The sequence below is a fragment of the Lampris incognitus genome, chromosome 9 (assembly GCF_029633865.1).
Source record: "Lampris incognitus isolate fLamInc1 chromosome 9, fLamInc1.hap2, whole genome shotgun sequence".
Lineage (NCBI taxonomy): Eukaryota > Metazoa > Chordata > Actinopteri > Lampriformes > Lampridae > Lampris > Lampris incognitus.
The window spans coordinates 15,923,209-15,949,125 of record NC_079219.1 but is presented as its reverse complement, the minus strand read 5'-3'; the positions used below and the strand labels follow the sequence as shown (position 1 = coordinate 15,949,125).

General features: G+C 42.3%; 1 protein-coding gene across 1 annotated transcript; it reads left to right on the top strand.

The window, feature by feature from the left end:
- Window positions 1-5,808: 5,808 nt before the first annotated feature.
- On the top strand, window positions 5,809-24,903 carry ncam3 (neural cell adhesion molecule 3). The gene is given in 16 exon segments (XM_056287095.1): window positions 5,809-5,872; window positions 7,165-7,236; window positions 7,454-7,657; window positions 7,847-7,978; window positions 15,679-15,822; window positions 16,324-16,441; window positions 18,121-18,275; window positions 19,732-19,860; window positions 20,340-20,486; window positions 20,865-21,032; window positions 21,237-21,356; window positions 22,045-22,047; window positions 22,994-23,121; window positions 23,377-23,545; window positions 24,062-24,257; window positions 24,750-24,903. Coding segments are annotated over 16 exon segments (2,103 nt in total).
- Window positions 24,904-25,917: the final 1,014 nt, after the last annotated feature.

The window sequence follows — 25,917 nt, the reverse complement described above, 5'->3', positions numbered from 1 at the left end:
CCACGATACTAAGCTGTTAAGATTTTAATATTGCAGCATTTCCCCCGTATCACAGTGCTAAACACAATGAACAGCTGCTGTGAAGGTATATATTATGAAGATATAACGAATTCCATATCTCTGAGTGAATTTTTATTGGTTGAATGTTGTCGTACATTTTCTTTTTAAAATACAGTGATCATTTTAAAAAATCGTGACACTAAGGTATCACTGTAATATTGAATCAGGAGGTGCCTGCTGATTTGCAGAGCCCTAATGTCAATACAGTTTCATTTTGTATGCCTCTTTATACGTCGCCCTTGTAATCACAACCTTAAAACACCTTTGGTAACATTATTGCTAACGAGTAGGCCCTCCCATGTAGTTATGTGTCATCTCATCTCATCATCAGCTGCTTCTCTGGGCTAGGGTCACGGTGGCAGCAAGCTAAGTAGGGCACTCAAGACATGCCTCTCCCCAGCAACGCCCTCCAGCTGCTCCTGGGGGATCCCAACGCGTTCCCAGGCCAGATTGGACATGTAGTCCTTCCAGTGAGTTCTGGGTCTACCCCGGGGTCTCCTCTCAGTTGGATACGCCCGGAAAACCTCCAAAGGAAGGCGCCCAGGGGGCATCCTAATCAGATGCCCGAACCACCTCAACTCAATCAATCAGTCAATCAGGTTTTATTTGTATAGCACTTTTCATACAAACAAACAAATGTAACACATAGTGCTTCACACAATAAAACAATAAAATCTCCCCCCCTCACAAAAAATAAAATTAAAGTACAGGCAAATTTTTAAAAGTGGAGACAAGTTTAAAACTGAGTTAGTAAAATAAATAAAAGTGACATAAACACTGATTAATTAAAAGTAACAACAGAGCAGAATATATAAAAAAATAGCAAAATATATAAGACACAGACACACACACACACACTATGAATTTAGCTGTAGGCTGTTTTAAAAAGTAAGGCTTTTAACCTGCTTTTAAATGTGTCCGGTGTGGGGGTCTCTCTCAGGTCCTCAGGCAGGGCGGTCCGTTTACTTGGGGCGTACATAGAAAATGCAGCTTTCCCTGCTCTAGACCTGGCACGAGGGGTGGTTAAAAGACCACTGCCATTGGACCTGAGAGTTCTTGCTGGTTTGTAAGGAATTAACATGTCTTTTATATAGTGTGGTGCAAGGCCATTTAGCGCTTTGTATACAATTAACAGAATTTTAAAATCAATTCTATTTTTGATGGGGAGCCAATGCAGATATCTAAGAACAAGTGTAATGTGCTCATACTTTTTACTTCTGGTGAGAACACGTGCTGCTGCATTTTGAATTAACTGTAGTTGATGCACAACTGATTTTGGGAGGCCGGTGAATAGTCCATTGCAGTAGTCTAGTCTACTTGTTATAAATGAATGGATTAATTTCTCACAGTCTGATATTGGTAGAAAGCCCCTTAGTTTTGAAATGTTTTTAAGGTGGTAGAGGGCTGATCTTGTGAGATGATTGATGTGGCTCTTAAAATTTAGATCACTGTCTATGATTACATCAAGATTTCTAGCTTCGCTTTTGCACTCGAGACAGAGAGCTGAGATGAGCTGCAATTCTCTCTCTGAGTCTTTGCACCAAAAATAAGTATTTCTATCTTGTCTTTGTTCAGTTGTAAACAGTTCTCTGGCGTCCATAGAATTATATTGTCAATAGACTGAGTTAGCAAATGTATGGGTCATCACGAGACAGGGATATGTACAGTTGTGAATCATCTGCATAATTATGGTAATTTATTCTGTGTTTATGTATAACATATGCAAGTGGGCACATATAGAGATTGAATAGTAGTGGTCCAAGAATCGAACCTTGGGGTACCCCACACATTATACCCACTTTGTCTGAAGAAAAGTCTCCAATAGACACAAAGAACTGCCTGTCCTGAAGGTGTGTTCTAAACCAGCTGAGAACCAGGTCAGAAAAGCCGACCCATTTTTCTCATCTCTCTAGTAAAATATCATGATCAACAGTGTCGAGGGCAGCACTGAGATCCAGGAGCACAAGAACAGACAATTTATTAGAATCTGTGTTCATATGTAGGTCTTTCAAAACTTTGATAAGTGATGTTTCTGTGCTATGGTGAGATCGAAAACCTGATTGATAAATGCCTAGAAGGTTGGTAGATATTAAATAGTTATTAACTTAAGAATAAACTTTTTTTCAAGGATTTTGCTGAGGAATGGTAAGTTGGAGATGGGCCTGTAGTTGGCAATAGCTGTCGCATCAAGGTTACTCTTCTTCAGAAGTGGTTTAATGACAGCTGTCTTACGTGCTGCAGGAAATATACCTGCCTGAAGAGAATAGTTAATCATTTCTAAAACATCATGTGCTAAGCAATTAAAAGCATTTTTAAAAAATTTGGTAGGGAGAGGATCCAAGCAGCAGGTGGAGGACCTGAGCTGCCTAACAATATTGTCTAGACTTTTAAGGTCTAGATGGTCAAAGTGAGACATGGCGCCACTGATATTTCTGGAGAACTGGAGGGTAGGTTCATTACTGGGTCTTTAGGCACTAATGTTCTGTCTAATGACAATAATTTTGTTATTAAAGAATGTAGCGAATTGCTCACATTTTTCAGTGGACAGCATCTCTAATGGGTTTGGAGATGGTAGATTAATAAGTCGGTCAATAGTAGAGAAAAGCACTTTACTGTTGTTAATATTTTCATTAATGATTTTAGAGAAAAAAAGACTGTCTGGCCTGTTTAATTTCTTTGCTGTACTCATTCAGTCTGTCCTTGTAAATTTCATGGTAAACCTGGAGTTTAGTCTTTCTCCTCCGTCGTTCTGCCTGGCGACAGTCTCTCTTAAGCTGCCTAATAACCACTCCATTTCTCCAGGGAGATTTTTATTTTTCTGTGTTTTTAGTTTTAACAGGTGCAATGTTGTCAAAGATATTTCGTATTTTTGAGTTGAAGTTGTTCACAAGATCATCCGTTTGTGATGACATGAATGGCGACAACTCATTTACAGTTTTCTGAAAGGTTTCAATTGTATTACTATCAATGAACCGTTTCTTTTTATCATTCGATCATTTCGACGCGAAGGAGCACTGGCTCTACTCCGAGCTCTTTCCGGATGTCCGAGCTCCTCACCCTATCTCTAAGGCTGAGCCCAGACACCCTCCGGAGGAAACTCATTTCAGCTGCTTGTATCCGCGATCTCACCCTTTCGGTCACTACCCAAAGGTCATGACCATAGGTGAGGGTTGGAAGAAAGACTGACTGGTAAATTGAGAGCTTTGCCTTCTAACTCAGCTCCCTCACCACCAAAACAGTCTGGTACAACGTCCGCATTACTGCCGATGCTGCACCAATCCGCCTGTCAATCTCCCGCTCCATCCTGTCCGCACTCGTGAACAAGACCCCGAGATACTTGAACTCCTTCACTTAAGACAACAAATCATCCCCAACCCAGAGGGACCAATCCACCATTTTCCAGTAGTGAACCATGGCCTTAGACTTGGAGGTGCTGACTGTCATCCCGGCCATTTCACAAACCACCTCAATGCACGCTGGAGGTTGCGTTCTGATGAAGCCAATAAATCACATAATCTGCGAAGAGCAGAGATGCAATTCTGAGGTTCCCAAATCGGAAGACACTCCTCACCTTGGTTGCACCTTGAGATCCTGTCCGTGAATATCACAAACAGAATTGGAGACAAGGGACAACCTTGGCAGAGTCTTAACACCCACCGAAAACATGTTTGACTTTGTGCCAAGAATACGGACACAGCTCTCACTTTGGTTATACAAGGACTGGATTGCTTCTAGCAACTGTCCCGGTACCCCATACTCCCACAGTACCTCCAAGAGAGTGCCTCAGGGTACACGATCGTAAGCCTTCTCTAAGGCTTGTTCCTCCTGGATCCGGGTTTCGACAGTTGGTCGGAGCCTCCTTTCCAGCACCTTAGAGTAGACTTTTCCAGGGAGGCTGAGTTTCTCTGAAAGGCCGAGCACATAACATAACTACATCCTGTAGTTATGTTATGTGCATGAAAAGCAGGGGTATTTGCAGAGAAAGGAGGCCCAATAGGGAAACAGCACCAATATCTACACACCCTTCATTTGTAGATTTTCATCAAGACGTTGTTGCGTGTTTGGATCATCAGTGATCAAACATTACCACCAGATTTGTATATCTGTGAGCCTCTCAAAACATTAACTATGTGGATTTTTTTTTTGTATTTTACTGTCTGCTTTCATAACACGATGAAATTGGTAGCCATCATAATTTTGTTTAAACCACTGCAGTGCGAAGAGAAACCAGTACATTATAAAGTTCCAGACTGGCATGTGGTTTGCCGTGCTGCATAACATTTTATTATCTTGGGTTCAGAGGGATGTTTCTGCCTCGCTCTTATCTTGGTTAAGTAAGAAAGAGTCCAAGTGAAAAGAAACACGATGTGGGGACCAAAAGACATCAACTGTCATGAAATGAGGATGTCGTCCATTTAAAATCAAACCCCTGAATTAGATGAATTGTAGCCATTATAACACCACTTAACATGATGCTTTACTCAAGTTCAAGCAGTGTTTAAGTGATTATTCTGATGCAAAATCTTTTGTTTTAAAAGCTAAGTACTGGCTGGCTTGGTAGTACGTTGGGAAAATGCATTACATTTCTCTATACTCTCTTAAACAGACCAAAGTGTGGAGGCAAAGCAGAAGTCTGGTTGATGAGTCAGGTTTCTAATGTTAGAATAATCCATGGTTGCATGGCGCTACATAAACTTTTCTATTGAAGGGTTGTAGGAATAAATAATCCTGTTGATTCAAAGTAAGGTAATTGCTTCACTTGTAGGAAAATGTTTACACTGTAATCAAAAAAAAAACGTCATCTGTAAGAATTATACCGGATATGACATTTATTTTACGTCTCTACGTGCTGTACATGCTTTTGTATGTGTAGCTGGGCACAATTTGAGTGTTTTTGTTATTACGTCAAAAGAGAATGCGCTCCTTTTAAATGAGAGGGGAAAGAGTGATAGAGTGATAAAAATATCTTCCTCCATCGCTTCCTCCTCTGGGGCACTGCCTTGCCTTCTCTTTCATCCGGTGGTTAGTAGAGGGAGGAAGGGCAACGAGGGTTGAATGAGGATGGGGCAGAAAAGGGGGGGGGTGCAAAATGAGGAAAGAAGGATGATGCCATTGCAGGAGAGTCCAAATGGGAGAGGTGGAGGGAGTAAAGACAAAAGGAGGATAGAGAGGAGGAGAAGGAGACAGAAAGAGAGATAGGACAAGGGAGGAGGAGAAAGACAGTGAGAGGGGAGGAGAGGGGATGCTACGTCCCTCCTCCCTTCATGAATGATTCAGCGGACTTCAGCGGGCTGAAGGCTGTGATTGGATTTGGGTTTTAGGGGCGAGCAGGGAGGGGAAGGACTGAGAGATTTAGGGGCGAGATACTGCAATGTCTCAACATGTCATTTGCCCCCCCCATCCCCACTCTCTTTCCTCTTCCTGCACCCCCATTGTCTACCCGCTCCTCTCAAGTCCCTATATAACCTCTGCCACAGACCTGACCCTGTTACATTGACAGTTAGGTGAACTGACCACAACAGGTGTGTGTGTGCACGTGTGTGTCACTGACCAGCACATATAAGATATCTCTTCACGTGCAGCAAATTACGACAGATTGATTCTCTTTACAAAAAAAGGGACAGTTTTAATTGGGCATTCAGGAGCCCATTCAGGTGTGCTGACATTAAAAAAAAAAAAAAAAAAAAACCTGTGGGGTCACATTTCAAAGCCACGGAGGACTTAGCAACCGGTATCCAGGTGAAGATTATGGAGCAGTCTACTTTCATCCTGAGAATGGCTGGGCTGCTAATGGTCCTGATGCATGGCACAGGTAAGAAATGTCAGTGATGACTGATGCTTAGCAGGAATGAAAGCACATGCAGTGGCAGTAATACAGCCTGATACGCTGATTAGTCAGACTATATGGTAGTCAAGTTATTAGTGTTGGTTTTTTGCTAATGTGGCTACAGATGATTTACTTGAGTCTAGCCTGTTTTATGATGATGCCTTATGACAGCGTTCAGTACCCGTGTAGTGTCAGTCCACCTCTTGAGGATGGAGGGCAAATACATGGAACAATGCTTATATGCATTGTGGCATATAGCTGTCGTCGTTTCTCACAACAGAAGAAATGAACACTTACTGGAAACTCATGATAGTGTGGGGAAAAATATGTTGTTCTGTCAATGATGGGTCAAATCTGTAGCTTTCCAACAACTTATCAAGAGCTGGAGGTGGGAAAGATGTTAAAAGTTGACTGTAGGAGCAACCAGAGAACATGCTGCAATAATACTTTGATTCATGTACATAAAGAATTTTTGGGGGGGGTTATTTCTTCTATTCTTGCTCGTTTCTTATTTTTTATCTTTTGTTATGGGTCTAGGAATCAGTCTCCTTGTCAGTGCCAGTGGTGTCACACCTGTTTTTACATTGAGCTCACATCACGGGCCCAATATATAGTTCTTTAAATTGTGGCTTTAAGAAAGCTGTTCAAGGTCACCAATATTAACTGAACTATGAATTGTTAATTTGATTGGTGTCCACTTGTGAGTCCTCCACAGATGTGCACATTTTAGAGCTACCCTGTCACCATATCTTTCGTTCCCATATACATAATATCTGCTGCTATTTCAGGTGCAGCAGACATTATGTATATGGATGACGATGCCGTTCATAGTCCTTTGGTGAAATCATTATTTATGCTAAAACAAAAAAGGTTGGAGCTTATGTTTGACCTCTTGGAATTTAGATCTTATGTTTTCATTGCACATCAAACATGGAAAAAAAAAACAGCATGTGTTCTCTAAATATCTTGGGTTTAAGTCCAGCTCATGATGTTGTGTCATCGCCTTTACCGCTCCTCATGTCAATCTACTGTACACTGACTAGTAAAGCCTCGGAAAGGTGTTATTTTAGGGCCGTGTATGTTTAAATCAGAAAACTTAGAGGAAAATATAAATGGGACAGGAGGGGAAATTATTCTTAAATCTTAAGAATTAAGTTATTCTTAGTCTGGGTTGCAGAGTGACACGTATGGTATTTCAATGCCTAATTTCATTTTCCCTCTTAACCTCTCTCCTCCTCTTCTTCTCTCATCCCTTTCTTTTTCTTCTCTTCTGCTAGATGCTAAAATGGAAATCATTAGCAGTAAGTCTGATCTGTTGGTGGGCGAGGACCACTTTATGGTGTGCAAAGGTGAGTCCCCTCCACGATCTGAAGATTTCACAGGAGAGCGAAACTGGAATGAGAGACAAAAAAATAAATAAATAAAATAAAACAAGCAAAAACGTGCACACGCTTATTCTCATCTGTTACTTCATGTCATTACTTTAAGTTTAGGGAAAAGCATATTTTGAATTCATTTGTCCTCTCTCCTTCCCTGCCCTTTCTCCTGCCCGCCCTCCTTCTCTAGCTGGTGGAGAGGGGGACATAACATGGCAGAAGGATGAGGAGGACATCAGTAATGATGATGAAGAAAAGGTGATCAAGATTGATGAGACTGCCTCTAAATTACTCATTACGAAGGTCAAAATGGAGGACGCAGGCAGGTATACCTGTCTGTGTGAGTTCAGCGATCATCACACGGATCAACTTTACATTGAAATACATGTTTATGGTGAGTACAAACTGTGTGCACATACAAGGCCACAGACAGATGCACAGACAGTCAGATCAATAGAGACACAAGTAGGCTTACATTACCTGCCCTATTACCTTTTTGAATCTCTATGGCTTGTATTATGCGACAGAGTAAATAAGGGGATTAAACTCAGGACCTCTGCTCTTGCTCTTTGTTGTCTTCCAGAGGGTCCATCATTTGTCAGTAACCAAAGACACCACGAGCACCTGGAGGGCAAAGAGGCAGTAATACCATGCGTCGCTACTGGCAAGCCAGCGGTGGAGATTCACTGGTTTAGAAACCATAAACAGATCCCAAGTTATGGTAGGACCACCACTCACACCCACAGCCTTGGGCTCCACTGTGGTGTTGAGCGTTTTTATGGCGCAGCCGCAAGAAGCAACAAGCTGAGCAAGGGATTTTTGTCACTTAGAAAGATATTTTCCTTTTTCAGTTGCACAGGCAGATCATTTTGCTGGTTTTAAGACATTTCATTCCAACTCTGATAATGCCACCATTCCCTACGTTTTTCATTTCAGGACCTCTGTTCTTTGAATCAGTGAGAGGTTTTTAGAAAAACTAGCAACAAACGTACTGCTAGTGCAGCAGGTTAAGTAAAAACACACACAAAAGAAAAAACATTCCCAAGTGCAGTAAAATCACTTGTTAAGCTAGTATTTTTGGCAGTGTACTTCACTCAGCACTGGCTGAATGACTGACTGACTGACTGACTGACTGGCTGGCTGCTTTGTAGCTGCTGGATGTATTTCATAGTATAGACAGAATGAGATACCAACAGGTAGACAGAGACAAGGAAACAGATCATGAGCCAGTTTGATATTCCCCCTGTTTAAGCATCCCACCTCATGACAATACTTTACTCTCAGGTTGGACATTTTCTAACTCACATTAATGCAGAATAGCGTAAGCTAACCCAAGGACCTTGAGATTGTCATATAAGCAAATAAGTAAAACAGTAACTGGCCACCTTACAAAGAAAATAAAAATGTTTTCTAAAATATGAAGTGATGAGGCCGCATTATAAGAAATGTAATGTTTTATATAGATGTGGAAGTGGGCTAGAAAGTCTGTTCATAAAAATAGAATTACCTTAATGAAATAACACTACGTTATTTTAAGAGTCTTTGTGAAAATTCTACTTACAGTTACAATCCCGAAGATTTACATGCAAAAAATGTCCTGTTTTTTTTGGGGGGGGGGGTTATTGGGGTTTTTTTGGGGATTTTTTCTCCCCAATTGTACTTGGCCAATTACCCTATTTTCCAAGCTGTCCCGGTCGCTGCTCCACCCCCTCTGCCAATCTGAGGAGGGCTGCAGACTACCACATGTCTCCTCCAATACGTGTGGAGTCGCCAGCCGCTTCTTTTCACCTGACAGTGCGAAGTTTCACCAGGGGACATAGTGCGTGGGACGATCACGCTATTCCCCCCCAGTTAGCCCCCCCCCCAAACAGGCGCCCTGACAGACCAGAGGAAGCGCTAGTGCAGCGACCAGGACACATACCCACATCTGGCTTCCCACCCGCAGACACAGCTGTGTCTGTAGGGATGCCCGACCAAGCCGGAGGTAACACGTGGATTTGAACCGGCGATTCTTGTGTTGGTAGGCAATGGAATAGACCTCCATGCTACCCGGATGCCTACAAATGTCCTGTTTGATAGTTTCCGTCACAGGTGTTCGCATATAGGACAACGGCTAACTCAAAAATATCAAAATCACAAATGCTTTTGTAGATGCTTGTTTTAATAGTTACTGTTGGGTAGGACATTCCCTGGTGAAATTGATGTGGCTCATAACGTTTTACATCTTCAAAGTAGCAGCCAAATCAAAACCAGAATGAGAAGCACTTCATTGCCAAGTGTGAGGACAAACATGGGATTTGCCTCAACACAGGCTGCAACATTGTCCTTCATGTTGGCTGTAATGACACATCTAGTCAGACCTCAGAAATACCGAAACGCGACTTCAGCGAACTTCTTGACTCCCTCTCGGTTCAACACAAGCGGCTCTATGTCTCTGGTCCCCCCCCCCCCCCCCACTTAACCGTGGCGTGGGTTGCTTCAGTCGCACATTGAGTTTCCACGGCTGGTTGAACTCAACCTGTGCAACCTGGAAAATAGCTTTTTTGACTATTTTAATCTGTTCTGGAATCACCTTGCTTTCTTCTGTCGAGATGGTATCCGTCCAAATGGCCTTGGGTCACACATTTTAACTGACATTTTGCTTTACACAATCAGGAACTGTCCCTCTGATTGACTAATCCCCACCACATGTCCTCCCCTACCAGTCACCACCAACAAATTTCTCCCTCCCCTACAAACCACACTACCTCCCCTTATGGTCAGAAGGGCCTACTACGAGCTCTCTCAGATGTAATCCAGCACTGTTGTCTATTCCGATTAGAAATAGAAGGAATCGAGAGTACTTAATTTATGGGGTAAACCAGTCTAAACTGTTACCTATTCCACGACAACCTCAGACTACCACAAGGGCTCCTATTATCTCAGCAAAGCTAGCTTTACTGAATATCAGATCTCTAGCCAACAAATCATTTTTAGTAAATGACATTATAACATCCTACAATTTAGATTTGTTTGTCTCTTACTGAGATGTGGTTAACTGAAGGCAACAGCACTACTGTTCTCAACAAGACAGCGTCAGAAATTTTTAGTTTTATGAATACCTGCCGGACTGGAAAGAAAGGAGGAAGAGTAGCTGCCTTATTTAAAGATGTTTTCCAGTACAAAGAGAGTTTGCCTGGTGATTTTACTTCTTTTGAGTACCTCAGTTTTATAATGAAGGGTGCTCCCAAAATTATATCTTTAATCATTTACAGACCTCCAGGATATCCTGTTAATTTTATTGATGATTTTACTGAACTACTATCAGCTCTTACTATTGATTATAACTTATTTATCATAACAGGGGATTTTAACATTCATATAGATAATAACATGGACAATAATGCAAAAGATCTCTTTGCACTACTTGACACTTTTGGTCTCTCGCGACATATGAAAGAGCCCACGCTCACTCGAGGCCACATTCTAGATTTGGTTATCTCTAAAGGTCTCGACATTTCACCCGTTATGGTTAAGGACTTTTCCCTTTCTGAATACTGCTGTGTCTTTTTTGACTTACTGATCGCATCGGATGTTCAAACTAGCTCTGTAGGTATATAAATGAGAGTACTAATGCTAACTTTATGGAGACAATAACTATGTCACAAACCATGAATTCAGAGTCAGTTGAAGTACTCCTGGATAATTTTAACTTGAAAATTTTGGATGTCATGGTTGTTGTTGCATCGGTAAAAGTCAAGAAAACTCTCAGCAAAAAGAAGGCACCTTGGAGAAAGACCATGATGGTAAAAGTCCTGAAAAGTGAGTGCAGAAAAGCCGAACGCAAATGGAAGAAAACTAAACTTCAAATCCACTACGACATGTATAAGCAAAGCCTTTCTAATTAGACATCAACATTTTTTTCTAACTTGATTAATGAGAACATTAATAATACCCGCACTCTATTTGCCATGGTTGACAAGCTTACAAACCCCCCCCAAAACAGATACCCCCAGAACTCTTCTCCACAGAGAAATAGAATGAATTTGCTTGCTTTTTTGGTGAAAAAATTAAAACTATTAGACAGACCATCAACGCCACACAGTTGAGCAATAAAACTATGCAGTCTCTACGACCGCCTAGAAATAATCTGGTCGTTTTGTCACAATTTAATACCACTGATCAAGAAACTCTTGCAGAAACAGTTCAGCATCTACAGTGCATCCGGAAAGTATTCAAACCCCTTCACTTTCCCCACATTTTAAGTTACAGCCTTATTCCAAAATGGATTAAATTCCTTTTTTTTTCTCATCAATGTACACACAATACCTCATAATGACAAAGCGAAAAAGTTTTTGTAGAAATTTTTGCAAATTTATTAAAAATAAAAAACTGAAATACTGCATGTACATAAGTATTCACACCCTTTACTCAGTACTTGGTTGAGGCACCCTTGGCAGCAATTGCAGCCTCAAGTCTTCTTGGGTATGAAGCTACAAGCTTGGCACACCTATATTTGGGGTATTTCTCCCATTCTTCTCTGCAGATCCTCGAGCCCTGTAAGGTTAGATGGGGAGCCCTGCCGCACAGCTATTTTCAGGTCTTTCCAGAGATGTTCAATGGGGTTCAAGTCTGGGCTCTGGCTGGCCCACTCAAGGACATTCACAGACTTGTCCCGAAGCCACTCCTTCGTTGTCTTGGCTGTGTGCTTAGGGTCATTGTCGTGTTGAAAGGTAAACCTTCGCCCCAGTCTGAGGTCCTGAGCGCTCTGGAGCAGGTTTTCATCAAGGATCTCTCTGTACTTTGCTCCATTCATCTTTCCCTCGATCCTGACTAGTCTCCCAGTTCCTGCCGCGGAAAAACATCCCCACAGCATGATGCTGCCACCACCATGCTTCACTGTAGGGATGGTATTAGCAAGGTGATGAGAGGTGCCTGGTTTCCTCCAGACGTGACGTTTGGCATTCAGGCCAAAGAGTTCAATCTTGGTTTCATCAGACCAGAGAATCTTGTTTCTCATGGTCTGAGAGTCCTTTAGGTGCTTTCTGGCAAACTCCAAGCGGGCTGTCATGTGCCTTGTACTGAGCAGAGGATTCCGTCTGGCCACTCTACCATAAAGGCCTGATTGGTGGAGTGCTGCAGAGATGGTTGTCCTTCTGGAAGGTTCTCCCATCTCCACAGAGGAACGCTGGAGCTCTGTCAGAGTGACCATCGAGTTCTTGGTCACCTCCCTGACCAAGGCCCTTCTCCCCCGATTGCTCAGTTTGGCTGGGTGGCCAGCTCTAGGAAGAGTCCTGGTGGATCCAAACTTCTTCCATTTACGAATGATAGAGACCACTGTGCTCTTCGGGACCTTCAAAGCTGTAGACATTTTTTTGTACCCTTCCCCAGATCTGTGCCTCGATACAATCCTGTCTCGGAGGTCCACAGACAATTCCTTTGACTTCATGGCTTGGTTTCTGCTCTGACATGCACTGTCAACAGTGGGACCTTATATAGACAGGTGTGTGCCTTTCCAAATCATGTCCAATCAATTGAATTCTTAAAGGTGGACTCCAATCAAGATGTAGAAACATCTCAAGGATGATCAGTGGAAACAGGATGAACCTGAGCTCAATTTTGAGTGTCATAGCAAAGGGTGTGAATACTTATGTACATGCAATATTTCAGTTTTTTTTTTTTTAATAAATTTGCAAAAAAATCTACAAAACCTTTTTCACTTTGTCATTATGGGGTATTGTGTGCAGATTGATGAGAAAAAAAAGAATTTAATCCGTTTTGGAATAAGGCTGTAACATAACAAAATGTGGGGAAAGTGAAGGGGTATGAATACTTTCTGGATGCACTGTAAATCATCAACATGTTGTCTCGACACACTGTTGTCTTATTTTTTTAAAACTGTTTTTAACTCTGTAAAAACTGAGTTACATCAAATAGTTAATAGCTCACTGTTATCAGGCACTTTCCCAAAGTGACTAAAAATAGCTGCCATTAAGCCACTCCTAAAAAAGAGAACTCTGGTTACTTCTGTGTCAGATAACTTTAAACCAGTTTCAAATCTTCTTTTTATAGCTAAGATCATTGAGAAAGTCGTTTCTGATCTACTCAGCAATTTTCTTTAACACAAATGGTCATTTTGACAAATAGCAATCAGGTTTTTGACCTAAGCACAGTACCGTAACAGCCCTTTAAAAGTGTTAAATGATGTACAGCCGAATACTGACTCAGGTAAAATATCTGTTGTGGTTTTACTTGATCTCAGTTTGGCATTTGACACTGTAGATCACAAAATACTGTTGGACAGGCTGGAACTTTGGGTAGGACTTTCTGGAGCAATCCTTAATTGGTTCAGGTCTTATTTAGAAGACCAGAGATACTTTGTCACCATTGGCAGTCATGAATTTCATAGAGCAGCTATGACATGTGGAATCCCCCAGGGATCAGTTCTCAGACCTCTCCTGTTTAATCTGTACATGCTGCCTTTAGGCCAAATTCTTCAGAACAACAACATGGATTTACCATAGTTATGCATAGATAATCAGATATATCTGGCTCTCTCACCAGATGATCTCAGCCCAATAGACTCACTGTGTCACTGTTTGGAGCAGATAAATAATGGATGAGCCAAAACGTTCTTCAATTAAATAAGAAAAAAACAGACATTATTGTGCTTGGCAACAAAGAGAAGAGCACTATTATGAATGAACAACTCAAGTCTTGAGCGCTAAAAACCAAAGACCAAGTCCAAAATCTTGGCGTTTTTATAGACTCAGATCTCACGTTCACCAGCCATATCAAAGCAATCACTAAAACAGCCTTCTGTCATCTTAAAAATATAGCCAGAATCAAGGGTTTGGCATCCCAAAATGACCAAGAGATGCTAATCCATGCTTTTATTTCCAGTAGAATTAATTACAGTAACGGTCTCTTAACTGGTCTTCCCAAAAAGACCATTAAACAGCTGCAGCTTATTCAGAATGCTGCTGCCAGAGTTTTAACCAGGCCCAAGAGAACAGAGCACATTTCTCCAGTCCTGAAATCTTTACACTGGCTTCTATTTAGCTACAGAATAGATTTTAAAGTGCTGCTACTTGTCTACAAATCACTGAATGGTATAGGCCCAGAATACATCACTGACATGCTTGAAGAGTATAAACCGGGTAGGGCTCTAAGATCCATGGACTCAGGTCAGTTAGTTCAGCCCAGAGTCCAAACCAAACATGATGAAGCAGCATTTAGCTGTTATGCTGGATGCAACTGGAACAAACTACCAGAAGATCTTAGATGTGCCCCAAATATAGCAATTTTTAAATCTAGGTTAAAAACATTTATTTTTTCTTGTGCTTATGATTGAGCATTAAAACTTGCACCTTATTCCTACTGCACTTTAATTCTGGAAGTAGATCTCTAGTCACTCCCAGCAGGGAAGTGACTATGTATTTATTTATTTTTTGTACTTTGTCTTTTCTTTTTATAGTACCTATCTTTTAATTATATTACTCTTTTTAATTACTATTTCAAAGTACATGTTATGTACTTCGTGCTCTTTTAATTATATTCTATATATGATTGTTCCTATTTGTTTTTATTTACTCTCTTTTAATTATATGTTATATGGTTGTTCCTTTTCTGCTTTTATTTGTGTGAAGCACACTGAATTGCCCTATGTACGAAATGTGCTTTATAAACTTGCTTGCTTGCTAAATACTAATGAGGAAGGACTGCCATGTGCAGCGTCAGAGCAGCTTACACAAGGTGGAGACAATAGCTGTGGAGAAACACAGACTTTAAACTAATACATCACAATACACAGTGGACGATACACACAACACAACATGAGGATATACACACAAGTACTAAATAGAGGTTTGATTGTATGTATATAAAAGTAGGATGTACACATAAATACATGTGTACAGTATATATGAATGTATGGACACATAAATGTGGAATTCCTCATCGTCTACAGCTGGTGCTCAGTGTATGTAGCTTTGTATGCCCCACAGTAGCCACATACTACCTTTACTAAGGTTTCTTAATGGTTTACAAATGATCTCATAATTTGATTTAGTTACTGGACATCTGTTAGCATGGTATAAGATTGTACCCGAGTTCTGTTCTGCTTCCCCTATGGTGAACACCCAGAACCTGTGGGGAAGAGCTCTGCAGTGCTGCTGCCTCTTTTAGATCTAGTAACAGCACTGAAAAACTGGCCTCATGCAGAAAAATTATTATGCCCATTTTTGTGTCTTCCTATCTTTCGTTCACTCTCTCTGACTCTGTCTCTCTGTCTGATTTATTTGTGAGTGTGTGTGTGTGTGTGTGTGTGTGTGTGTGTGTGTGTGTGTGTGTGTGTGTGTGTGTGTGTGTGTGTGTATGCGCGCTGTTGGTCCCTTTCTTTCATCCCCTGTCCATCTGTCTGTCAAACATCCACAGAAGGAATGCATGTGCATCAGCTGAAGGATAACTCCCTCCATATTGCTGAAGTGAGGAGAGAGGATGCAGGGACATATATGTGTCGGGCCACAATCAGTGGAAGGCCTGTCTATAAGGAGCTCCCTGTCTCCGTGGTGGTCAGTGGTCAGTATCTGTTTCACCACAAGCTCTTGTGTTTTTGCAACCCAGTTTTTTATCTAACCCAACAATGAATTAGTTCTCGTTTTATTTGTTGCAAAATCCAGTGTGACGTCTTAGCCCACATAGTATGACAACTTACCTGCTGATGGGGCAACGTGTCACATGTGCACACTGACTATTTAAATGCCTATGGCGCTATACTAAAATGAAATTAATACAAAATATATGCCTGAGACTTTGTTCTTTCATTTGGTATGCAATTTTTAACAATATAATGTATTGATATATATATATATATATGTGTGTGTGTGTGTGTGGGCCCTGTGATGGCCTGGCGGCCTGTCCAGGGTTTCTCCCCGCCTGCCGCCCAATGACTGCTGGGATAGGCTCCAGCATCCCCGCGACCCTGAGAGCAGGATAAGCGGTTTGGATAACGGATGGATGGATTTTTTTTTATCTTCAATGTGGATAATTTCACCTAAAATCTTAAATCTCATCCCCCAGCTCCACCCAAAGTGCATCTGAGGGAGGAGGAGAAAAAAGTGATTGCCGGAGCAGAAACCAACATTTCCTTGCTGTGTTTGGTGGATGGCCTGCCTAAACCTGACATCTCCTGGACCATGTAAGTCCATCTCGCTCTCTCTCTCTCTCTCTCTCTCTCTCTCTCTCTCTCTCTCTCTCTCTCTCTCTCTCTCTCTCTCTCTCTCTCTCTCTCTCTCTCTCCTTGTCTTGCTAATTTTGTGTTTTCATTCTGTTGTATACTGTCATTTTATTTTGGATGGATAGAGTGGTTGTTTGGCGACAGGCATGGGCGCAGGTCCATGAATACTGTGCCCCCGTCCATAGGGTTAGTGGTTGTGTCAGGAAGGGTATCCGACATAAAATTTTGCCAAATCATCATGCAGATTGACAAGACCATATTGGATCAATCAAGGCTCACTGCCATTGGTGCTGTGCCCTCACAGGGTACCAATGGAAAATATAAAATCCACTGTGGCGACCCCCGAGAAACAGGGAGCTACCTGAAAGAGGAAGAAGAGTGAATGTCAGTATTGATAAGGAAAAAAATTACTATTGATCATGTAGTAGATGATCTAAGCATAGACATCAGCAATTACTCCATTGTTTTGTCTTCAAATAACAAAACAATCATTGGAATTAAACTTGATTTAGAGATAGCGGTTTTCGTTTGAGTGTAGTTTTGTTGGGTTTTTTTCAGTTTGTTTTTTGTTTTTATTTTAGTTGCTAAGCTGTTAAGAGATACTTTCATGCTGTTTCTGAGCACATTTTTAACATGGGTGGTTTGAATTACAACTGAAAGGTGTGGTTTTATGATTTCATAGCTATTGGCTACTGAAATTCAGGGCGGTCGTGTGGGTGTGGCTGGGTGGGCTAAACACTGGGGCTAAACCACTTGCTGTAGAAACAGCCCCCTTCCTGCTCTGTCGTCACTTTACAAAAAAAATAGTAAATAAATGGCGAGCGACGAGACCACCGACAGCAGCTTTGAGGTTGAGGGTGTGGAAGTGGAAGACAATTCCTCTTTCTCAGTGGAAGTTGACTACTCACCTCAGGAATTTGTTGCTCAGCCAATACCGCCGTATTCCTTCCAGCCAAAAGGGCGCATCTCCACTTTTATAGCATCACCCCCTCTATGCTAATGGTAATTCGTGACTCAGCAAGTTACCACATTTTCGCCAACCGGAAATCAGTTACTTGGCTGCCAATATCTCTCATCTGGCCATAATTGTGATTTTAGGGCTACCATTTGTCTCATTGATCACATCCACACTCCTTACATCAATGAACAACAGGAAAAGTCAGATTTTGATGCAAGGATCTCTTTAACTTCATCCCAGGGCACTCTCCAGATGTTACATAGATGACCTCCACTTTACGTTTGTTGGAGAGAAAAGATCCAATTTAATCCGTGTTGCTGTTTACTCTAGCACTCCTCACCCACTGCAGCACTAATGTAGCATACCATCCTGTTTGAGTGTGTATATTTCTGTGTCTGAGAGAGAGAAAGAGAGAGACTGACTTCCTGCTCATTTCCTTATCAGCATTGCTAATGTTCTGTAGCATCACTTGTCTGGCACCCCCCCTTTCTCCTTTTCATCTCTTTCTTTCTCAACCTCTTCTTCTCTGTATCCCATGTGCATATCACTAAATCGCAAACTCAAATACATAGATAATTGGTAACCGATGCATTTGGTAATCAATGGTGATATTTTCAAATAAAACTGCAACTACATGGCCTAGCTAACATTATGGTGCTGTGATTTTCACCCACGTTTACAGGCCTTTGAACTTTGACCCCCTCCGCCATCACTTCAACTCGGACCGCAGCGAGCTGACCATAAGGTCAGTCACCATGGCTGACCATGGGCAATACATCTGCACAGCCAAGAACAAGATAGCCGAGAGCAGTGCCACCATAAAGCTTCATGTCTCTGGTTGGTTCTATTCTGTTGTATTGAACAAGAACACCCATGAACAATGAAAGTGCACCACAGTTGTGTTTCAATGTCTCAGCTACCCTTTTGTACTGAGAGCATCCTACAGATGCTCCACTCAGTCTCGTCCACAACACTCTCAGTACTACTCAAATGTAATGGAAAGATGAGCCTCTTATCAATTCAGTTCCCAATTTGTTTGTTATTGTCCCTTGTATTCAGCACAAAATATTTTTTTATGTCACAAAAGGTTTCTTCCCCACAGCTCGAGCCCATTCCACCCATTTTAAATGCTCAGGTTCGACCATACAGCCCTACAGGACATACGCTTATTGCAAAATACGATGGAGGAACAGCCAGTCTTATCTTACAATGGATATGTTGTGCAGTTACGGGGCTAGCTGCCTGCAAAGGTTGTTGCAGTATGCAGGGATGGTAAAGGAAGCTAAGTAGGTGTACACTTTGCAAATATTTATGCACTTATCGGACTTTATCTTTGGTGATGTACTAAGAAGCGTCCATAAATGAAAATATCTTGTTGTACACAAAGTATTTTGAAACGGAAACAGGTGGTGTGTACATGTACTGTGTGCATTCCTTCCCATTAGTTTAGGGCAATTACAGCATCTGTCCTTGACAGGAACTAACAGCTGTGTTACTTTTTCTCCTGGCATTGGTGTCGTCGTTTTAACGTTACACCAGCGGATACTCTGTTCCCTCTGGTGTGGAGACAGGCTCTGTTTTTGTTTTTAACTGAAATCCTTGTCCACATGTTGTACCTCCTGTGGGGATGAGTTGCGTTTGTGTGTGTGTGGGGGGGGGGGTCACAGTAACATCACCTCATGAAACTGCAACTGCCATGCTTGTTTTTGTTGAAAATAGACCAAATTCCTGCTACCTAAACTTGCCTCCACCACCGATCTCAGTACTTGCCTGGTTTATACTCTATATTGCCTAAAAAAATTAGCTCCAATCACAATGCAGACCTGAAAATTATATTATACATATATATATAAGTACTGTGAGTAAATTCTTATGGCTGTTTTGGATGATCAAATATCGGCCGCATCCATCCAGATGCAGCTGATATTCTAACACCAGGTCTACAGTAAACGGCATCTTACTACGTGTCACTGGTGTGTGAGGGGAAGGATTTCCAGAGCTCTGGTGCTGGGTTATGATATAGGGGCCCTTTTAAGAAAAGTCTCATGACTTGGCTTTTCCCTTGACAACTCATTCATCTGTCACATTTTATAGTGTATTATCGATGGCTTGAAAGCTTGTCATTCTCTTGAAAACAGTTCTACACCTGAAAGGTTATTTTAACTCCAGATGACAAAGCCAACAACTGTGGGACATTAAATCCTCCAGTCTCTATAAGCATTACTCACGCGTTGCTAAGTCAGTCAGCACAATGACACTGTGCATTTTGTGTGTGTGTGTGTGTGTCATTTAGAGGCCCCAGAGGTGTATTTGAGTGTGGAGCAGCAGAGTGTGTCTGTAGGAGAGAACGTGTCTGTGTACTGTAACACCACAGGACACCCGCAGCCTCAGCAATTCTGGATCAACAAGCGCAATGGACAAACACTGGTCAGCACACACACACAGACACACTGGTCAGCACATACAGACACACTGGTCATCGCATACAGACAGACACGCACTCGCGCGCACACACACACACACACACACACACAACACACACACATACATGCACACAAACGTATATACACATTTACACATATAACCTCAACTTACATAAGCATTGTTTAATTCTGTGCTTGGTTCTTCTCCATCTAGGGGGTCATTTATGTGCAGGAAGTTTCTAGAATTTCCATATAGATGGCTCAGCAGAACTATTAGCAGCAACCATTGGCGCCGACTGATGTTTTAAAAGTAGAAGTATTTGAACCTCAGGAATGATTGTACTTTTTATAGCAGTCCTCTTGTATGATAAATGCTTTTGTTCTACGGTCAAGAAATTCTCCAACTTTACACACTGATCGCTCCAGGATATTCATCTGCAGTGCCTGTCTTTGTGTTTATCTGTGCTCGTGTCTCACGGTCTTGTGCAGGACTCCACATCCGGCCGCGTGCGTGTAGTAGATGGTGTGTTGAAGATTGATAAAGTAGCGCCCTCTGATGGCGGTCTATATTCTTGCATGGCCGTCAACCCCTCTGGCAATGCGTCAAGAGACATGGCTATACACAGTAAGTGTGTGTATTTTTGTGGGGTCTTGTGTTTTTGTGAGTGAGAACGATTACACTGGTACACTTTTACACCAGTAAGTGTTTTTGTTTTTGTTTTTTGTTTTTTGTTTGTTTTTTTTTTACACAAGAGAGAAATACCGACAGGGATCTTTCACATTTTCTAATTTCATTTTACCCTTCTCTTATTCTTTCTCCATTCTCTCTCCATTCTCTCCCTCTCTCTCTCTCTCTCTCTCTCTCTCTCTCTCTCTCTCTCTCTCTCTCTCTCTCTCTCTCTCTCTCTCTCTCTCTCTCTCTCTCTCTCTCTCTCTCTCTCTCTCTCTCTCTCTCTCTCTCACACACACACACACACACACTCCTCTATCCTCACTCATGCAGCTCAGCCCGCCCTGCCCCAGAGTGTATCAATCACTCCCGGACCAACATCAGTGATATTTTCCCTTAAAAAACTGCCCGTTGATGGTGGAACGCCAATCACAAGCTTTGCCCTGCAGTGGAGGCGGGGCCGAGCAGGAAACTGGCAGGAAACCATTGTACCGGCCTCAGGTAAAGCCACACCCTGCCTCAAATCCATTGATGTGAAAACAGCAAAGCTTGCACCTATCAAGGACAGTTTATATTAATCATGAGTCCCAGCAACGTTTGTTCTTCCATTTTGATATTTGAGGGGACGGAACTTTGTGTCGAGCTGCTCACACTGATCAGTGAGAATATTCATTTCAATTCTGCGTGTGTGTGTTGTGATTATAGCCCCCTTGGCTATCACATCACTCGAGCCTTACACATCCTACACAGTCCGCCTGGCTGCCTTCAATGCTGTGGGGAGAGGAGAGTTCTCAGAGTCACACACTCTCCGCACACAGGGCATACGTAAGTACTACACACACTACCAACACTACCAGCATGCAATATTGACATGCACCAAGAAACCTTTGCCAAACACTCACACGCATACACACGCATTCACAAACACACAGACACACACACACACACACACACACACATATGTACATAACACAAATTGTCCTTCAAAGTGTGCACATCTCCCACATGCAGAGCCTAAAACAATCTGCCATTACAATAGGTGCTTTAATTAGGCTTTTAGTTGAACAGTGTGTGTCACATCTGATGTTACTACATGAATGTATATTGACATGTAACAGTAATTGTCTCATTTTGTACCCGTATTATACATAATGTGTTTCCACGTACACATGGTTATGCATGCTGTGGATATATTTATGTAAGTTTGTATGGCTGCATGTTGACAAGCTGCTGCCATTGTGGTGATACAATATATAATATACTGTATTAATGTATGTTTATGCGTGAATGCTTGTGTGATGATATTTCTGTTGTCATCCAAATATACGTAATGTATGATGCATGTATACATATGCTTTTCCCTCTCATCCGCCATTTTTTATTTGCTTATTCATCTGTCACATGACCATCCTCATGACATCATTGCGACATCATCGTGATGTCACCATTTGCTGCTTGATGCTCATTAATGCTGCTGATGACATCATCGCATCGTGTTGGCATCCCATTCCAGGAGGTAAAGTAATGGCACAGAGTGATGGAATCACTCACTCGCTCTCTTTTTTGATCAGTTGATCAATCAGTCCATCTATGTGTATCTAGCGTATGGTAAGGGCGACACCGCGCTACACAAATGCTTGCTATCCAGTTGCTTGTGGGCTAACGCTACATTTCTAACGGCCCTACCAGCGTCTGCGGTCTCTATGCAGTTATTTATTTCTACAATTTTACAGGCTATTTACAGTGTAGCCAACATATATGTAGGGGCAGCACAGTGGTGCAGTGGTTAGCGCGGTCGCCTAACAGCAAAAAGGTCCTGGGTTCGAGCCCCGGGGTCGTCCAACCTTGGGGGTCGTGCCGGGTCGTTCTCTGTGTGGAGTTTGCATGTTCTCTCCGTGTCTGCGTGGGTTTCCTCTGGGGGCTCCGGTTTCCTCCCACAAGTCCAAAGACATGTAGGTCAGGTGAATTGGCCGTACTAAATTGTCCCTAGGTATGAATGTGTGTGTGTGTGTGTGTGTGTGTGTGTGTGTGTGTGTGGGCTCTGTGATGGTGTGGCAGCCTGTCCAGGGTGTCTCCCCGCCTGCCGCCCAATGACTGTTGGGATAGGCTCCATCATCCCCGTGACCCTGAGAGCAGGATAAGCGGTGCGGATAATGAATGGACAACATGTGTGTTCAGTCAGTGTAGCTATCATTATGACAGGCTTGCAAAAATAGAAAACAGGTGTTTTGATTTGTTTCACCATCATGCTATGAGCAGCAGAACACTTGCAGAAGCTACAAAGGAGTTTTGTTGCACTTGGCTCATGCTCTTTGAATGTGTGGAGCCCGAAGACACTATAAAATGATTTCTTGCAAAATGTTTTTTTGTGATTGTGAAAAAAAAAGTTTATATATTACTTAAATAAAATGATTCACAGTTGACCTGTCTCTCCTTCTGTCTCTATACCCCACAATACACAGGTGAGCCAGACAGTCCTGTGCTGTCATCCAATCAAATCAGAGTAAACGGGACCTCTTTCTCTGTCCCTCTTAAACAGCTTGATGATGGCGGGACTCCTTTACTACATTTCAGCATACGATACAAAGAGGTAGTGTGTGTGTGTGTGTGTGTGTGTGTGTGTGTGTGTGTGTGTGTGTGTGTGTGTGTGTGTGAAAGGAGAATACTGATGATGTGGAAGGCCTCTTACTTAACTTCAGTGCTCAATGCCAGCAAGTTCGAGGTGATTGCTTGCTCTCGTTCCTATTCTCCTTCCCTCTCTACATCACTTACTATATTTTAAAAAAATCTTTTTTCCCCTCATCCCTCCACTCTTCCCTATCTTTCTATCCTGCTGTATATTCAGGATAAAGAGGAGGCTGACTGGGAAGAGAAACAGTTTCCATCCAACACCACCTCTCTCTTCCTCCCAGGGCTGTTGTTCAGCTCAGACTATCATCTGGAGGTCGTAGCGGTCAATGCTAACGGCTCCTCGAGCCCTGCTAAGTTAAACTTTACCATCCCAGCACAGCCTGGTAAGTGTACACTGGGAGAAACACGGCACACATCTTACGATATACCACAGCACACAGTCATACAAAGTAACTACTCCAGGAAAATATTTGCCTCTCACTATCAACTGGCATTCATGTCTGTCCATACAAATGGCCATCATGCCCCTGCCAATCTTGGTGAATAACAAGAAGACCAGTACCAGAAGACCTGAGTGGCCTACTGGGAACATATATCGAAAGCATGCCAGACATGTCCTGGGAGCCAATGACATTAAGAGATTTAAACACTAATAAAAAAATCTTAAAATCCTCTTGAGGATGAACAGGTAGCCAGTGGAGCTACTTTAAAATAGGGGTCATGTGTTCTCTCCTGCAGCTCTTAGCCAGTAGGCATGCAGCACCGTTCTGCATGCATGCACATACAGATCCAAAAGAAGTGGTGTATCTGTTATAATCACAGCCCACATGGTAATTTTCGGTGAGTTCTTTTCTCCGATCCCTTACTTACATGCCCTCTTACTCTGTTTTTCTTCAAAGTGGCAAAACCTGGCATGACCAAAGGAGGTGTGGTCGGCATTGTTATGCTGATATTCCTCGTGTTGTTGTTGGTGGTGGACGCCATCTGCTGCTACACAAACCGCTGTGGCCTGATCATGTTCGTTGCTGTGAAACTATTTGGACAGAAAATCCCAGGCCTAAAGACATTCGAGGAGGGGGAAGGCACCACTAATGGGTAGGTATGTATGCATGCGAGGAAGGGGATGAGGGTCTGTGTTAGTAGATGTGTGTGTGTGTGTGTGTGTGTGTGTGTGTGTGTGTGTGTGTGTGTGTGTGTGTGTATTTGTGTGTGAGCATAAATGGTAAACGACAAAGACTGCATGTATACATGTCCTGTATGCACTAGGACAGACTTAAACACACAACATCATGAGTGCGTAGCCCCTCTGTCGCAAAGGGTGTCCCTCCGCTTCTGAATGAGTGTGCTTCTCTTGGTCAATATTTGTACAGATACGTGCTAATATAAATATAAACCTCTTTTGACTGTTAAAGTTAGGCACGTGGTAGGTAAGGGTTAGGAATACACCATATGGAAGTGTAAATTACATCATACAACCAAATAAAAAGTAAAGTCACTTTGTGTGTGTGTGTGTGTGTGTGTGTGTGTGTATGTGTGTGTGTGTGTGTGTGTGTGTGCATGTGTGTGCGGGGTGTGTCCTGACCGCAGAGAGCTGAAGTTGAATGGTCTAGATACTCCAAGAGGCAGTTTACATCAACTACAACAACAGGCGGTTGTTCAGGCACAGGCAAACAAGGGGGGGCAACACACAGAGGTCACCTGCGACAAAGCCCCCCTCACCAAATACGAGTAGGTCCACTAATCCCACGAATACAGCAAGGCTACTGTAGTTACACTGTGTGATGGAGTGGAGGAGAGTATAACATGTAATGTAACATATTATATGACATAACATGTTATATTATACAACACAATATAGCACGACTGTCACACACAACAAAGCTCCCCTTGACAAACATGACCTATCCCAACCGTCCACATATGAATTTGAGGTGCGCCTGATTTGTTGGTGAAGGCAGGTGTCATGCCACCTTGGTCAGCTGTCTCTTCAGACTTTGATTATTGACTGGTTGGAATTTCAGAATTGCTACCAGCGATGTTTCGAGCCGGCAGTATAACAAATCCCATGAGCATGTCATGTTAACGTTGCTGTTGGGGTTGGAAATTTGACTGGGGTGTTGAGGATTTAGTTTTGGGGTAGATGCACTGTCAGTATGTCGTCGGTATGGAGGTATGTACCATGTATGTATGTAGGGAAAGTGGCTATAGGTCTGATCTGTGTTTGAGGGGCTTTGGAAGGGGTCAGTACTGGGTTTCGCCTTTTGGAGGTGCTGTGGGCTTATTCAACGAACCATCCACTGCAGGAGGCATTTATCTACCCCATAAACCATTTTCTACATTATCCAAGAAGTGTTTCTACACAGTTGCACAAACAAAGCAGCATGCAAGATTATTAAATCCAGTGTACTGGTCTTTTTTCCTCCAAAGCCCTCCTTAGTGGACATGGTGATTTAGCCAAATCATATGCAGTACTATCTATTAGTATATATGGTTTAGTTGACTAGTACAAAATAGAACAAACATTATTTGCCCTCTATTAATACTCAAAGAAATACAAAACCACCACCTACACACAAACCCTAAGCAGCCTAATGCACCTAGGACTTTAGGTAGTTGTGGTTCCTCTCTCGTCATATATATAACATGTAGTGCATGGCCTCTCATTAGTACTTTCCTCTGGTAGCCTGGCAAATCTTCCTGTTTTGCAGTTATCCAAAGACTTGTTTGAAATAATATGTTTCTGGGCATCTGGGTA